This window comes from Colossoma macropomum, unplaced genomic scaffold, assembly GCF_904425465.1.
Source record: "Colossoma macropomum unplaced genomic scaffold, Colossoma_macropomum, whole genome shotgun sequence".
NCBI lineage: Eukaryota > Metazoa > Chordata > Actinopteri > Characiformes > Serrasalmidae > Colossoma > Colossoma macropomum.
Genome location: NW_023494790.1, coordinates 25,094,247 through 25,109,563, shown reverse-complemented (window position 1 = coordinate 25,109,563; position 15,317 = coordinate 25,094,247). Strand labels below are relative to the sequence as shown.

Below are 15,317 nucleotides of genomic sequence, written 5' to 3'. Positions count from 1 at the left end.
AAAAAGCCAAAGACAGCTGAGCTAACTTACCGATAACATTTGTCTGTTTATCTGAAAGACTGGCTGCTTTTCTTGGTGCAAATGTAAGGCCACATATGGTTTACTATGGCTTTCTGTGGTCTTGACATGGCTTTAATTTAACATAGTAATGGCAAAGCGTCAGTGAGAAATTGAAGAGTGCTCTGAGTCACGGAGCACCGCCGCGCATCAATACTAAACGTCGGTAGTGATAATGACACATTCAGTTGTTCAGTGTTCTAGAAGTACTAATGATATCCACAATGCACTCAGAAAAGCATAGCTTGATATAATTTATCACAATAATGATATCATCATATTGCCCATGCCTAACCTTAACAAATCAAAACATATTCCTTGTTCTTGCCTGTAGCATATGCTTAATTTGCAATTGTGAAATCACATAGTGGCACTGCCAACCTCAATATACAGCTTAGGCATAGACAGCTAACAAAATAAAAGATATTAAAATACTGAAATGAACCAGACTGCACAGTATTGACAAAATGCCTGTCACTGCAGTCAAAACCAAGCACGTCAATGCCACACCTTGGATTAATTCATTCACATGAATTCATGAAATATTTTTGCAAATAGCCTTTCAGGTTCATAATCTTAAAGCAAGGGGCCATGAGCTGAATGCAGATATCTCTGCGGCCTCCAGTTTGACTTCGACAGGCTGTAAAAATGGGCTGAGACGAGGGTACCGTCCTTGGTTGATCTTGTGGAGGGGCTGGCCTGCACTCTGAGGTCTCTATTGCGCAAAAAAGGCTGACCTCCTGCACCTGCAGCTCTTAAAGGCCTCGCTCCAGAGCTCCGATCTGATGTGATTACTGGACATTTATTCCCCTTTTCTTTCATTGTTAGCACACTTAGTATGATTAATTACGTCAAGCTCTCTCACTGACAACTCGCCTCACTCAAGGGAGAAATACCCGCACCCCCTCCTCCTTCGCTCTGTCTCTTTCTATCATTCTCCCGCTCACTCCTCTCCAGTCAATTCAAATTCAATTCAGGGAGCACTCCATCTGCCATCATGGCTACCGTGCAACAACAACAACAACAGCAGCAGCGGCAACAGTAAAAACAGACGCGCATAAATAAGACGACATAAATAGACCATAGAAACATGCTCTTAAAGATAAAGGTGAGAAAAGGGCTTCCTAAAGGAGATGCCATAAAAGAACCACTTTCAGTGTTGTGAGGAACTTTTCAATGGATCGTTCTTTAAAGAACAATTTTTGGTACGTGAGATGTGAGAGTGTGGAGATCCCTTTTTGACAGTTTAAAGGCCTCATATAATTTCAGACTTTTTTAAAATTTTAAGTTTGGTGTTATTTCAAGTTTTTTTGAAATTCCAAGTTTGACGTAATATGCAAATACTGTTAAAGTTTCAAAACATTCACTCAATTCAACAACATTCATCCAATTCCATTCATTCCTCAATCCATACAGGATATAAAAAAACTTCCCATGCAAGGAAACTAAGCTCGAAAAACAGCAATTGTTTTTGTGATGAAAAAAACAACACATTTACATATAACCACCTATTTAGTCTTTGTCAGGTAAGCTCCGCCCATTCATGTTGAAGGGGCGTTTCAGCCTGATCTGCATTTTGAAAGAACAGTACAGAGCAGCCAATCAGAACCAAGATCATTCATGTATAATTAAGCAGTGCTTTAAGACTGCTGGAGCGTTTGGAAAAAATGAATTACAGCTATTTTTGGTATATAAACTCATACAAAGATCAAGGAGAAAAAAATAAAACACAAGAAAAGAAATGCAGGATATGGCCACCTCCACGTAAAATAAAGGTGCTACATCAATGGAAAGACTTTTCCTAGAACAGTTCCTCCTTTTAGAAACCTTTAAGAATGTAGGTCTACTGAGTTGACATGTAATAGGTTGTAGCAGGAGAGTTCGATAAGGTAAAGCAACTTGGTAAACCTTGCTTTGAAGCCCCGCCTCCGCAAACATCCTGCCTCTGTTTTCCTGCGTCTTTCACTCTCTCTTTTTCTTTGCAATGGTCTGACATTTGGAGCGGTATCAATTCACTGGACGACCACTCCGCCCACTCATCTGCAGCACGGCGCACTTGACATGGAATGGCCCGTTTATCCAAACAGAGACAGAGACATGTGTCTGGGTTTAAACATCCATGCTTCAATTACACAGCCCTGCGCTGTGTGTCCACTGTGTAAGTAATCCACTTATACACCCAGAATGAAACACCCACAGATGTTCATCCCCCACACCAGCTGAGCAGCCAAAAGCAAGGACAAGACCTGCAGGCACACACTGTTTGCATTCACATTTAGCTTCCAAAGCTGCAGCTGCCTGACATGATGTTCGCCAGCTGATAGAATTTGTTTCTCATGCGTTCTATTGCATGTCATATTATTCTGAGTCATGCTGTCTAGTGCCTTGCTTCGGATTGTGTCAGGTTATGTCACATTACATATTATGCTCCATGGGCCATTTCTGTCAAGCAAGATGGCATTTAGCTATGTTACTTAAGACTTTTTTAAAGGTGCCAAACAGGGTTCTTTAGAGTGCTGTTATAAAAGACCACTTTTGGTTCACTACAGTCTCTTTCGAAGAGATGAGTGAGTGTGAAAACCTTTTTTTTAAAGCCGTCGTAGTGTTGGCCCTGTCATCGGGAGGTTGTGAGTTTGATCACCGGTGATGCCCCTGCTATCCATGACTGGGAGTATCCTTTAATTAAAACTTCAAGTTAAAGCCTAACTGTGAGTATTATTAAAGGATCATGTTAGTCTGTCAGCTTTTAAAAGAATGGCTATTTGTATTTTGGAAAAACTGAAATGAAACAATTTATTCTTTGGTTGTATTTAAGATGCAGTTTAACTCCAAATTCAAAACTGCTGTTTAACTATGCTCTAAATATTAGTTTCAGTCAACAGCTGACATCCTTTTTGTGTGTAGCCTATAATAATAATATAATGACAATTTTAATTATCACTATAATTTGTTTTTTTTACATTTTTACTAAAAATGCCATGTCCAAAGTTATTCATACCCCTTAAAAAAGTGCAGAAAAAAGTTTTGAGAAAATGCAAGCTTCCCTACCATTCCAAGTGGTTTTAGTCTTTTGTAACATGTTCTAGAGCATTTCAATCAACTATAAATTGAGAACAGATGATGCAGTAGTTCTCTAGTCAATTATTTAGTGAATTTAGTGAATTAGTGAATTGCAAGTCATGGCTAAAATCAAAGAGCTCAGTGAGGACATCTAGTTGCACATTGTGGCTGCTCACAACACAGGGAAAGGCTATAAAGAAGTATCCAAGAGTTTTCAAGTGCCATTGGCCAAAGCACAATCAAAAAGTAGTTCCATAATGTCAAAAATCTCATAGGGCGTGGTAGGAAGCCAAAAATGAATCCTGCGCTGGCAACAGTGATACTGCGAGAGGCCAAGAAGAATCCAAGGATTACCACCAAGGCCATCCTGATGAATCTGAGCAGTTCTGGTACCAACATCTCAAGGCAGACACTCCAGCAGACACTGAACAAGGCTGGTCTCCATGGAGGCTGACCAAGGAGGACTCCACTTCTCCAAGACAGGCACAAAAAAGCTTGCCTAACCTTTGCAAAAGCTCACAAGGTCAAAGGGTTTGGAGATGAGATGAAAATGGAGTTGTTTGGACAGAGGGATGTGGCTTTTGCTTGGCGAAAGAAGGAAGACGCGTTCAATGCCATCATGGTCAAGCATGGTGGTGGAAATATAATGCTTTTTCAGCCAATGTGGCTGAGTAAGCTTGTCAAGTAAATGGCATCATGAGAAAAGAGGACTACATTAAGTTTCTGGAGGAAAACATCAGGCAGCCTGCAGAAAAACCTGGCCAAAAGTGGTCAAGAACTGGTTAACAAAAAAAAAACAATATAAACATTTTGGAGTGGAGTCCAGACCTAAATCCCAGTGACAACCTGTGGAGGGAACTAAAGACCAGAGTGATGGCAAGAAAGCCTTCCAACCTCAAAGACCTGAAGATTGTCACAAAAGAGGAGTGGTCCAAAATCCCAGTGGAGACATGAAAAACCTTGTTACCAACTATAGAAACCATTTGGTTGCTGTGATGACAAATAAAAACTTTGCCACTGAATACTGAAGAAGAGTATAAACAATTTTGGCATTTTTCATAGAAATGTAAAAAAAGCATAGAAATAGTTATTTTTATATATAAATATATAATCTATTTATAAGCTGGCATAACAGTTAGCCTTCACCCTTCAGGGGGAGACTAATGGGTATAACTCACAATGGCTAAAATGGAGAGAAAACTCTGTGTCAATTTAAATCATACATTCAGGCTAAGAAACATTTAAGTACCTTTATATTTAAGAATATTGCATGAGAATAATTTATTGTATTACTCTGAATCATGCTGTCTAGCACCTCACTTCGGATTGTGTCATGCGTGAACAATTTCTGTCAAGCAGGATTGCATTCAGCTATGTTGCTTAAGACCTCTGCCTTCTTAATGCCTTCTTAATTGTGCACTACCATTAATATTCATTGCGTCTGTGAAGAACTGATTGTATTAACATTCACTGCATATGACAAGCACTTCTAGTGCAGTATTTTAAAGGCCGGCTGGAGCCTTTATCACCACGCACATTTTGAATGCGAAAGGTCGCCTTTGTGGGTTCATCAGTGGCCCATCGGACGCGAATGCGGTTAGCTCCTCCCCTCTGAACAAATGAGATGAGAGGAGACAGCAGCCGGGATTAACACAGGCTGTCGAGATCTGACAGCCTACTGACAATTTAATCACTGCCTGCTTCTCCAGGAGTGGGGAAAGAGCGAGGAGGAAAAGTTATAAAAAGTAGATGTCGTCATCATTAATGTGATTTATTTTGTCATATCAGATCCTGTTAATACCCTCGCCTTGGTCTCGCAGATCCTGCCTGTGCGTTTTACACCTATTCCTCTACCATTTGTCTTCACTGCTGCCGCGCATTGGACAATTCCTCCTTGTCGGATTTTCTGCAGTGTGCAACAGAGAAGTATTTATTCATTAAACACTGGTCTCTCTCTCTCCCTCTCTCTCTCTCTCTCTCTCTCTCTCTCTCTGCCTATGTCTTGCTCTCTCTCTGTCTGTTTCATCTTTTATCTCTTCCCACATAACTGTTCTCCTCCTCCCTCGACACATCCACACATTTTCAGGAAATGTAACAACATTAAAGGGAGGCAAGGTGATTGCCTTTTAAAAAGCATGACATTCATTTAAACACTGGCTTTCATGAATATAACAATATGTACCCTATTATGAACCCAGGCAGGAAAAAACAAAAATAGTAACTTGAACTAATATGCTGAAGAGTGCTTTCAAATTGCCTCAATCCTCCTCTTACAGGAGCAGCAAAGGTGAGTAAAAACTCTTCCTTATCTCCACTAAGGCTAAGAGAAAGTGGAACCATTCTCTTAAGATTGAATATTGCATTCTAAATGGGTTTTATTTTCCTAAGACCTTCATGCAGCCATATGGAAGCTATATAGCCCTAATGAATTGGTAAGAGCTGTTACCATGGCGATGATGAGGTCCAAATGTTAGCATTACATAAAAAGCCAAACAGAGAGGAAACAGATGGATATGAGTGAAAGCTTAAACTGTATGTATGCTGTAAGTAGGACTGAACTGGATAGTAGGCTGCTGAGTCGTGTACTTAAGGGCCTAAGGTAGCAGCGGTTAGCTTGAAAGCCCTCAAAAAGCTTCATTAATTTTGAGTGATGAGAAGCAATACACAGGTCTATCAGTATAACTAGGGCTGTGAGAATAGCAAATGGAGTTTCGGATTGACGAAAAATCAAAACGAATGGTTCCCCATGTTCAAAACAAAGCTTGCATTCACAATTTTCTGATGAAGATCTGCGAGGATATTACTCAGCTTCTCTTCCTAAACGATGCTACACAATTTTCTGAAGAGAAATGCTCTTGGGTATTGAAGCCATATGTCGATCATGCTGCAAAACTACAACCTCTGCTGAATCTGTCATCTGCTCTGGTAGCTCAATGGCTTCAAGGTAGTGTGGCATAATTAAGCAGCCTTCATCAGAGAAGACATCATTAAAGACGTGATCCAGTGTTTCCCACATGTCTGAAACGAACCTCGGGGAAGCTGTGGGGAGGTTATTTGAACGTACAAAGGGTTTCATTCCAAATGCATTATAGACCATTTTGAAGAATTTTTTTTTTTCATGACAAACATTGTTGGGAGTAAGCATTACACATACATGAAATATTAATGTTATGTTATGACTAATACCACCTTTATTACAGAAATGAAAATGTGCTTTCCATTATATGTCAGCTGTTATTCTTTCTCAAAAATGCAGTATGTTTTAAATGGTTACAAATGATTATGCAACAGTTTGGAATGAAACTCCTCATATACTGTTAGAAATACAGGTTCTGTGCAGGTACATTTTTCATTCATCAAGGTACAAACTAAATAAATCTACCCTCAACGGTTCAACAGTGATTTTAAGGTCCAGCTGTGCACCTTAAATAAGTTTTTCCCAGTAAAAAAGTAAGTATTTGAATCTTTTGATAACCTAATGTTTTAAATTAGGTGTGGAGTCAATACAATTTAGAAAATGTAATGTCAATAGATTATGGTACAGTTATGTTATATGGTACTGAGATGTACCCCTGAGTGTACCACCCCAGTGACAAGAGGGGTACTGCCCCAGTGACAGTTTCAGACCTTTATTTCTGAGAGTGTATGGATAGCTGAATTCATCAGAGAACTTATACAGGTACTTGAATAATGCTTCAGACAAGAGAATGTAAAACTCTTCATGCTTTTTGTTGTTAGATGTGGAGTGCATCACAGACTTTAGGTCATACAAACGACCAAAGAAAAAAGAGTGATGCTTTGCATCCATGACACTGCACTTGCTTTTGTTTATTCAAAAGAATATAAAATATTTTCTCTTATGAAATTAAAATTAGACTTAAAATTAGACCATTAAAATGGGACAAAACATACTTCAATATACTGGGAGAAGAGGCACCCAAGTATAGACTGTGTCTATGCATGGGAAACACTGGGTGATCTATTTGTGGGAAACACTGGGTGATCTAATTTCTAATGTTAATCGTAGGTTTACTGTCCATTTCAGAAGAGATGTGTGAAGCAGTTGATTTTTTTTACTGTACTGCCATCTTACCATCCAGAGAGTGACGCAAGAGCATTTCAGAGCAGTCAAAGAAACCTGCAATTATTATCTCAGAGCCAAGTCACTCATCCCTGAAAGAGTTGGCTGCATTAGACTCCTCCAGTTATATCCTATAGTCCTTCCAGTGTGGAAGATCTGCTCCTAATTACACCCTTGAGTACCTGGGTAGAAATCCTGGCTTTTCAAATAAGCATCACATACAGAGAATGTCAACACTCATCATGGAGCAACTAACAGCTTGACCACCGTTCCTTCTTCCTCTCTCTGATGTCGGCAATTAGGACACTGCGCTTTCCACCATCACACATGCTGCCAGCCAGCCAAGCTAGTCAGCTTTTGTTTTCTTCACTTATGGCTATGGATTAGTAAAAATAACTAAAATCAACTCTGACGCACACCAAGGGACATAACATCAACTTGGGGAAAGAGTGAAGCAGCGGAAGGAGGAAAAAAAAAGGTTTAAAACGCAAGTGGAATATTCATACACGTTTTCTCTGTCTGACACGTACATATGTCTGAGCTAAAAAAAAGAGGAAAGTAAGAGAGAGTCTTACCGGCAGTGTCTGTGCACTCCTGCCACTGTCTCGATAATGAAGCACTCTCCTTCGTTCAGACAGAAGGCAAGCTCTTGGCTGTCTTGGCAAGGCTTGAAGAACTCGGAGCGGACCGTCGGGGTTGTAGGTGCAACTTCATGTAAAAAGAGAAAGAGAAAAGAGAAAGAGCGAGAGAGAGATTAATCAAGATAAATCAAATTAATCCGGCAGGGGAAAAAATCAGCTATTTCCAGAACGTCCATTCACATTGGGAAAATTACATTTCATTTATACTCAATATGAAGGCATTAATAGTGTTAATTGAATCACAGGTTCAAGTACAATGAATTTCACAATAAGTCCTGTGATTATAAATGAGCCTTTGAATAGACAAGATTTCTCAGCGAGTATTATAGGGTGCCAGGGTTGATAATACAGCGGAACACAGACAATAGACCAGAGGGAGCACACTTAATGAGAAACAATCTGCGTGCAGCTAAATACACACATCCAGCACGTGACAGACCTCAACTGACATACAGCATCAACGCGATGAGGGCACAATGTATTGGCTGCTTATTATCATTTAATTAGTGCAATATATGGCAGACTAACTCCATTCCTCAGGCTTGAATCACAATGAATCAATATGGGGCGCACAACAAAATTGCCTGTAATAGTTATTATGTCTCTTTTCCTATGTGCTAATAGCAGCTGTGAGTCATACAGACAGAGGCTATTGTGCATGTGGAATGGGCCGCGCACAGACAAACAGCTGAGGTGTTTGTCCTTTGATGAAGCCACGGCTCGATGCATTGATCCAGCTGCGCTCGCCTGACTCTAGCATGCCAGTCTTGTGCGTCTACTGCAGTGCAGTCTCAACAGACAGGCAGGGCCTACAGCGATGCCTGGGTGTGTTTACACAGCTGTGCAGCTGCTTACCCCCACCATAAGGACACACACAATACAGTCATGAACACACATGCTCACCCGCATACTTAACAAGCAATAATAATCCCACAGACATCTGTCAAAAGATGGTGCAGTTAGAACTATCAGGAAGAGCATGGAGCTCTGTGCTTTTACAGCTAAGACACAAGTGCGTGTTATCAGTCTGTGTCGACCATGTCCCCGCCACCAGGTGCAAGGTGAGAAAAAACCGGAGCCCAAATAAGGGCAGGCGCCTGCAGTAGCATGGGAAAGGTCAAATCAATCTGTTGTTCTCAGGTATTGATGGATGAATCTCAGGTCAGTAAGAGTAGGTCCTGCAAGGCGATGATGGATCAGAAGGGTGTTGAGATGAAAACAGGGCAACACAGATTCTACTGTGTTGTGAAAAGGCTACGTAGATCATCACCAGCAATGATAAAATTGTGTTGCGGGAATGTTAAGCAGATCACAATCAGCCATGACACAACTATATTGTAAGAATGCTGCATAGATAATCACCAGCAATGATACAAATGTATTCGAAAAAAAATATATAGATCATAATGACCAATGATGCTACTGTAGTAGAAGAATGCTGTATAGATCATAACCAGTAATGATGCTACTATACTGTGAGAATATTGTATAGATCATAATTAGCAATTATACAGCTGTATTGTGGGAATATTACACAGATCATAACCAGCAAAGACACTACTGCGTTGTGGGAATGTTAATTAATAGAAAGCTGTATAGATCATAACCAGCAATGATTCTACTATACTGTGAGAATGTTGTATAAATCATAATTAGCATTGATACAACTGTATTGTGGAAATAATACATAGATCATAACCAGCAATGATGCTACTATAGTAGAAGAATGCTGTATAGATCATAACCAGCAATGATACTACTGTGTTGTGAGAATGTTGTATAGATCATAACCAGCAATGATACTATTGTGTTGTGGGAATGTTAATTAATACAATGCTGTATAGATCATAACCAGAGATGATTATACTATACTGTGAGAATGTTGTATAGATCATAATTAGCAATGATACAGCTGTATTGTGGGAATATTTCATAGATCATAACCAGCAATGATACTACTGTTTTGTGGGAATGTTATGCAGATCATAATAAGCCATGACACAACATTATTGTAAGAATGCTGCATAGAATATATCCAGCAATGACACAACTGTGTTCTGAAAAAATGATATAGATAATAATGACCAATGATGCTACTGTATTAATAGAATGCTGCATAAATCATAACCAGCAATGATGCTACTATACTGTGAGAATGTTGCATAGATCATAATTAGCAATGACACAGCTATATTGTGGGAATATTACACAGATCATAACCAGCAACGATACTATTGTGTTGCGGGAATGTTATGCAGATCATAATCAGCTATGACACAACTCTGTTGTGAGAATGCTGCGTAGATAAGAACCAGCAATGATTCAACTGCATTCTGAAAAAGTTGTGTAGATCATAATAAGCAATGAGGCTATTGTATTAGAAGAACGCTGTATAGGTCATAACCAGCACTGATGCTACTACACTGTGAGAATGTTGTATAGCTCACAATTAGCAACTGTATTGTGGGAATGTTATGTAGATCATAACCATCAAAGACACAGCTGCAACATACAAACGTTGCATAGATATTTATCAGTAATGACCACCCCACCCCCCAAGAAGTGGTCATTCCCTTTACCATTCCCAAAGATTTTCCTGATTGAGTATAACTTTGTCCAGTTGCCACACTATTGTGAAATATCATAAGTTGAGGCCTTTTTTCTGTTCATTCTATCTGTCTCTTTCTCTGCCTGTGCTGCTTTTCCTCCTCTCTCTTCTGCTTTGCTCTCATCTTCACATGGTCAAGCTCTGCTGTGTAAAAAGAATACACTCCATTAAACCAAATTCTTTAATCCATCAAATATTCATGGAGTGCATTGCATCACCAGCAACGATACTACTACACTATGAGAATGTTAAACAGATGATAGGTGTCGGAACAAAAGAGCAGTACCAGCACGCCTACTTTTATTAGCGGGAGAGCAAATGTGCATTTGCTCCCCAACTTTTTATTCAAACTTTCAGTGGAAATAACTATATGAGCATGAGTTTAACAAAATAGTGTATTTTATGCAACTTCTATCAACCTTTTACACTCCCTCAAGTTCTAGGCATTGACTGGGTAAGTTTTAACTCCAAAGCATGAAGTGATTATTTTGAGTTGTTGGTATGCTTCAAGCCGGTTTAACCCCTTAAATGGACAACTTTTATTATACACTTCTATAACCTAAGAATAGCTCAGCGAGTTTGCATTGAAGTCGCCGTAGCTACTGAATAATAAGCTCTGGTATGCAATAAGCCTGGGATTTTAAGAGGTTAAAGAAATTACACTGAAATTGCCTAACAGGGTTTAAGTATTAATTGGGTAAGTGTGCAGTACATTCTCCAAAGTACGGTATAACTATCTGGGGTAAAATTATGGTAAATAACCAGTCAGTCCAACTATATTACACTGAAATCCATTATAATCCATTCTAGCTATTAACCCCTTAAAACCCCAGGCTTATTGCACACTAAGGCTTATAACTCAGTAACTGCAGTGATTCCAAAGCAAACTGGTTTAGCTATTCTTAGGTTACAGAAGTGTGTAATAAAACCTTTAACCAGCAGGCCGGCCCTGGCCTTTAAGGGTTTATGCGGATAAAGAACATAGGACAACTATCTCATATTTTGATCATTTCTTAGAGTAACAATGCGGTTGTAAGGAGCGGCCAATATGGCAAAAATGTTATATCATGATATGTCATGATTTTTATTTTTTCAGAATCTAATCAGTTTGAACAGGGGAAAAAAGAACCAGTAGAGCTACATTTTAAAAAATATAATCAAAAACTGTGAATACAATAATTTTTATTCAATATTAGGTATACTGTGTTGCACTAAATCCAGTTAAACAACACTAATTTTGCTCTCTTTACAATGAAACATTCCAAGTATGGCAATATAAACACACTCACTACATTTCAGTGTATTTAACCTGAAAAGTACACTGGAAACACCTCCAAGTACCAAGTAGTTATATGGTGTAAAAGATATAAGACATACAAGTCATATAGTGTGTATTTGTCTACTACCTAGAAATAAAACGGAATCTTGTCTATAAAAGAAAGCAATGATTCTTACTATAGTTCTACAGGGTCCTTACCATTTATTTACAGATTTTTCTGATTTACTTCCTGTCTAATCATGTGACCTTACAGTAAAATTTAGTGCTCGTAGCACCCACCTTGTTACAACAATTTCAAATTGTCAGATTAATTTCTCTATTAATGGGGCATTTTACCATGTCCTTTATCTGCTTAATATCCAAAACCTATTTATCATTTCAGTCTAATTTACTTAAGCTGAATTGGAACTTACCATCATGTTACCCAAAATAATTACCAAGTACTATAAAGCTTGTACCTCACACTTATTCAGTTAACACCTAGAACTTATGAGACAAAATTGGAAATATTAATTCTGACTGAATTAAAAATTTCTTCAGTTTGTTTCAAAAGCAAAATGTTGCATAGACCATAGACTGATTTTTTTCAGACTAACCAGCAATAATGCTATGATTTTTAGAGCATGCTGTGTAGATCATAACCAGCAATGACAGCCAAAAACAGGTCTATGAAGATACATAATTCATCATCCAAGCCATTAGAGGGCATCAGGGAGGTTTTATCTTGTCCTTTAGCTCTCCATAAACTATCTCAGGGTTATGACATGATATAAATCATCTGGAAGGTATTGATCAAAAGGCCTTTGAATCAAATGTTTCATTGTAGAAACAGAAAATTGGAACTCTTGTAGATTATTAATGTCATTTTTTTTCCTCTAGAGTGCTGTTTCAAACTAGATCAGTCGATCAGCAATCAACAGTGTTTACTGTGTGACCTGCGGCCACTTACAGGCCTGATCCTTCACCGCCACAGCTTTGATTAAGGTGCTCATAAAAAGGGTCAGATTGTCCTCATCTGCAGGCTACGAGTGCAGAAACATGCAATAACCATCACTAAGCACCAAATTAAAATTATGAACCATCTATAATAATTGCATGAAAAAGGGTACTCTTGAGGGGCTAGGGGAGGTGTTCAATGAATTAATGAACACTGCAATCGATGCTCAGGGATTCTGAGGAGCTGTTAGCAATCAGCATCCCCTTATGACGGATCATTGATAAGTTTATTAATGCTTGTCTAAATTGATGGTACACATTTCTGCAAACTAAGGTCTAAAACAGTTAGCTCAGCTGCCTTAGCTATTGACTATCTTCTTGTGAAACACAGTACGTTTTTATTGCTTTCACACAAATCACAGAACAGCAATTAGTGCATATGGTATATGCTGCTTTCCATCATGTTGATGTCATGCAGATTACTCCACTATAGCTGCGTACAGATGTTCACTCTGCAATCCGTCCTAGGTTTCATTAAAGCCTGAAAAAGTAGAATTTCATTATCCAGTAAAAGTGAGCAATGAGCAAAATATCATTTTTAGTTGATAATGTTATATAATGAAGTACAAAGGCATGATCTTCCTGTATGTGTACTCACATAGGATGTTACACTCTCAATTTCCACTGTGCAGGTGTCAGAAAATGGATTGGCAAAGCAATTAGCTCAGAATGTAGGTTACAAATGGCTAGTGTTCACTTACCAACCCCAGCATGATTACACGTGTATATAAATGGAGCAAATTTGAAACAAAGGAGTAGATCAATAATGAAGAATGTTCCCTCTGGTAAATGGAACATGTAAAAGCATTACAATTGATATATTTTATTAAGTGTGCCTTATTTTTGAGAACAATTTCGGCTTTTTTTCCCCCCAAAGAGGAAATTGTTTGAACGGCTGTGCTAATTGTTTTGAGAACATGTACCAAATCAATTGTGAAATATAGTAAATCAAAGAAGGCTGAAGGGCTGTGGGGATTTCTTTGAAGCGTAGCACTCTCAGTTCCTGTTCAGCAACCTCAGTCTGCCTGCCTATTGACAGATTATTCAGAATGAACTGAACCGAAAAGAAACTGACAATCTGTGAGCGCCAACTCAAACCATCTACCTGATTAAGTCTGCAGGATTTTGATGATTTCCTCAAGCTTTCACTAGTGTTGCTACCATAAAAGACAGACAATTTAACATAAAACTTGTCTAAAAAAATAAATTAAAAAATCATGAATGAAATATGAATGAACATTATTACGCTTTGTACAGTCATTTTGAATTATATGTGCTTAAGAATTCATGACCCAATCAAGTGTAAAAAAAACAGCTTCAGTAATTGCTCAGGTGATGATGGGATAATTACTCAGCCTCCACTTGCTGACAGAATCATCCCTGCAGTTATTCCCTAAATGCTTTCTCGCAACATAGGATTCATCTTGGTGTCTTTTAAATTAGCCCAACTTTTTTCCACTTTTCTTTCCCACAAGGCAAACTACATCATTCAATTCCCTTGATGAATGCTATAAAATAGCCTGAGAGCAATGTAAAATTGAAAGCATATTCCCCTCAGGTTATTCCACCTGAAATAGACTCTGTGTCGAAATTTTGGACAGAGAAGGATATGCGTCCCCTCTTTCTGATGCTTAAAGAGGTACTTAACATTCCATGCATGCAACAGAAAGAGTGTGAAGAGAGTGAAAAAGACAGATTGCCTCCCGAATTTACAGATTAGGCAGATTAGAATACAAGCGAATTTGTGTTGAATATTGATTTGGTGCAAATTGAATACGGATACTACAAGCCAATTCTTCTTTTTTTCAAATTATGTGATAATTTACTTGAATACCTTATGTTTAATTCAATAGTTCAACAACGAAAACCATCAACATTTAAGAATTTAACATTTCACACACCCCTAATTTAAGATTCTCATCGTTCCCCTTCGGCCTGTTTTAGTCACATATAGTCTCTCGACAACAAAGATCAAAGCAAAATGCATTTAAATGCTATAAGGACGTGTATTATGCACCCCTTTATGCACATATCCACACACAAATACTCAATCACCACAGAAGTAGGGATGTACATTTACATTTGTAATATTTTCTGGAATGCCTTCCCCATAATCACCCAGCTCATTAGTGTTCTCAGGCTGTGGCTGATCTCCAGGGAGAGTTCTCTCACACTGTTTACAGCAGGGCACATCAAACACTGCACACACAAAGAGGAGAGCGCCAAAGTCTGCAGAGAATACTGCCTTTACTTTACTCATCATACACCACTGCCCACAGCCCCCCCAAGCTCTCTCCGCAACTGAAGCGCTGAGCAGAGTGAGGTTGGGCTTCTACATCTGACCAATTGACTGACGACACAGCTCATCTAGCTCCATGGCAAGTTTATCATATGTGATGTGTAATTTGTAATATAAAATGTTCTAGAGAATGCAAATAGTATAACAGTTAAGGAATCTGCAATACCACTGATTTTTATTTTCACTAGATATCAATGCTAATATCAAGGCTAGTATCACACTACTAGTGTGAATAGCTATGCTTTTAGTCTTCTTCTGCAGATAAAATGGGATAGTTTTTTATTTCAACAGTAAAA

The 15,317-nt window shown here is 38.6% G+C and overlaps 1 protein-coding gene across 1 annotated transcript in view; it reads right to left on the bottom strand.

The window, feature by feature from the left end:
• The window catches only part of nrg3b (neuregulin 3b), a 215,600-nt gene that overhangs the window by 84,263 nt on the left and 116,020 nt on the right, over positions 1–15,317 (bottom strand). Inside the window, exon 2 of the mRNA XM_036572755.1 lies at positions 7,774–7,906. Within this exon, the coding sequence (XP_036428648.1) occupies positions 7,774–7,906 (133 nt within the window). The remainder of the gene's footprint in view (positions 1–7,773; positions 7,907–15,317) is intronic.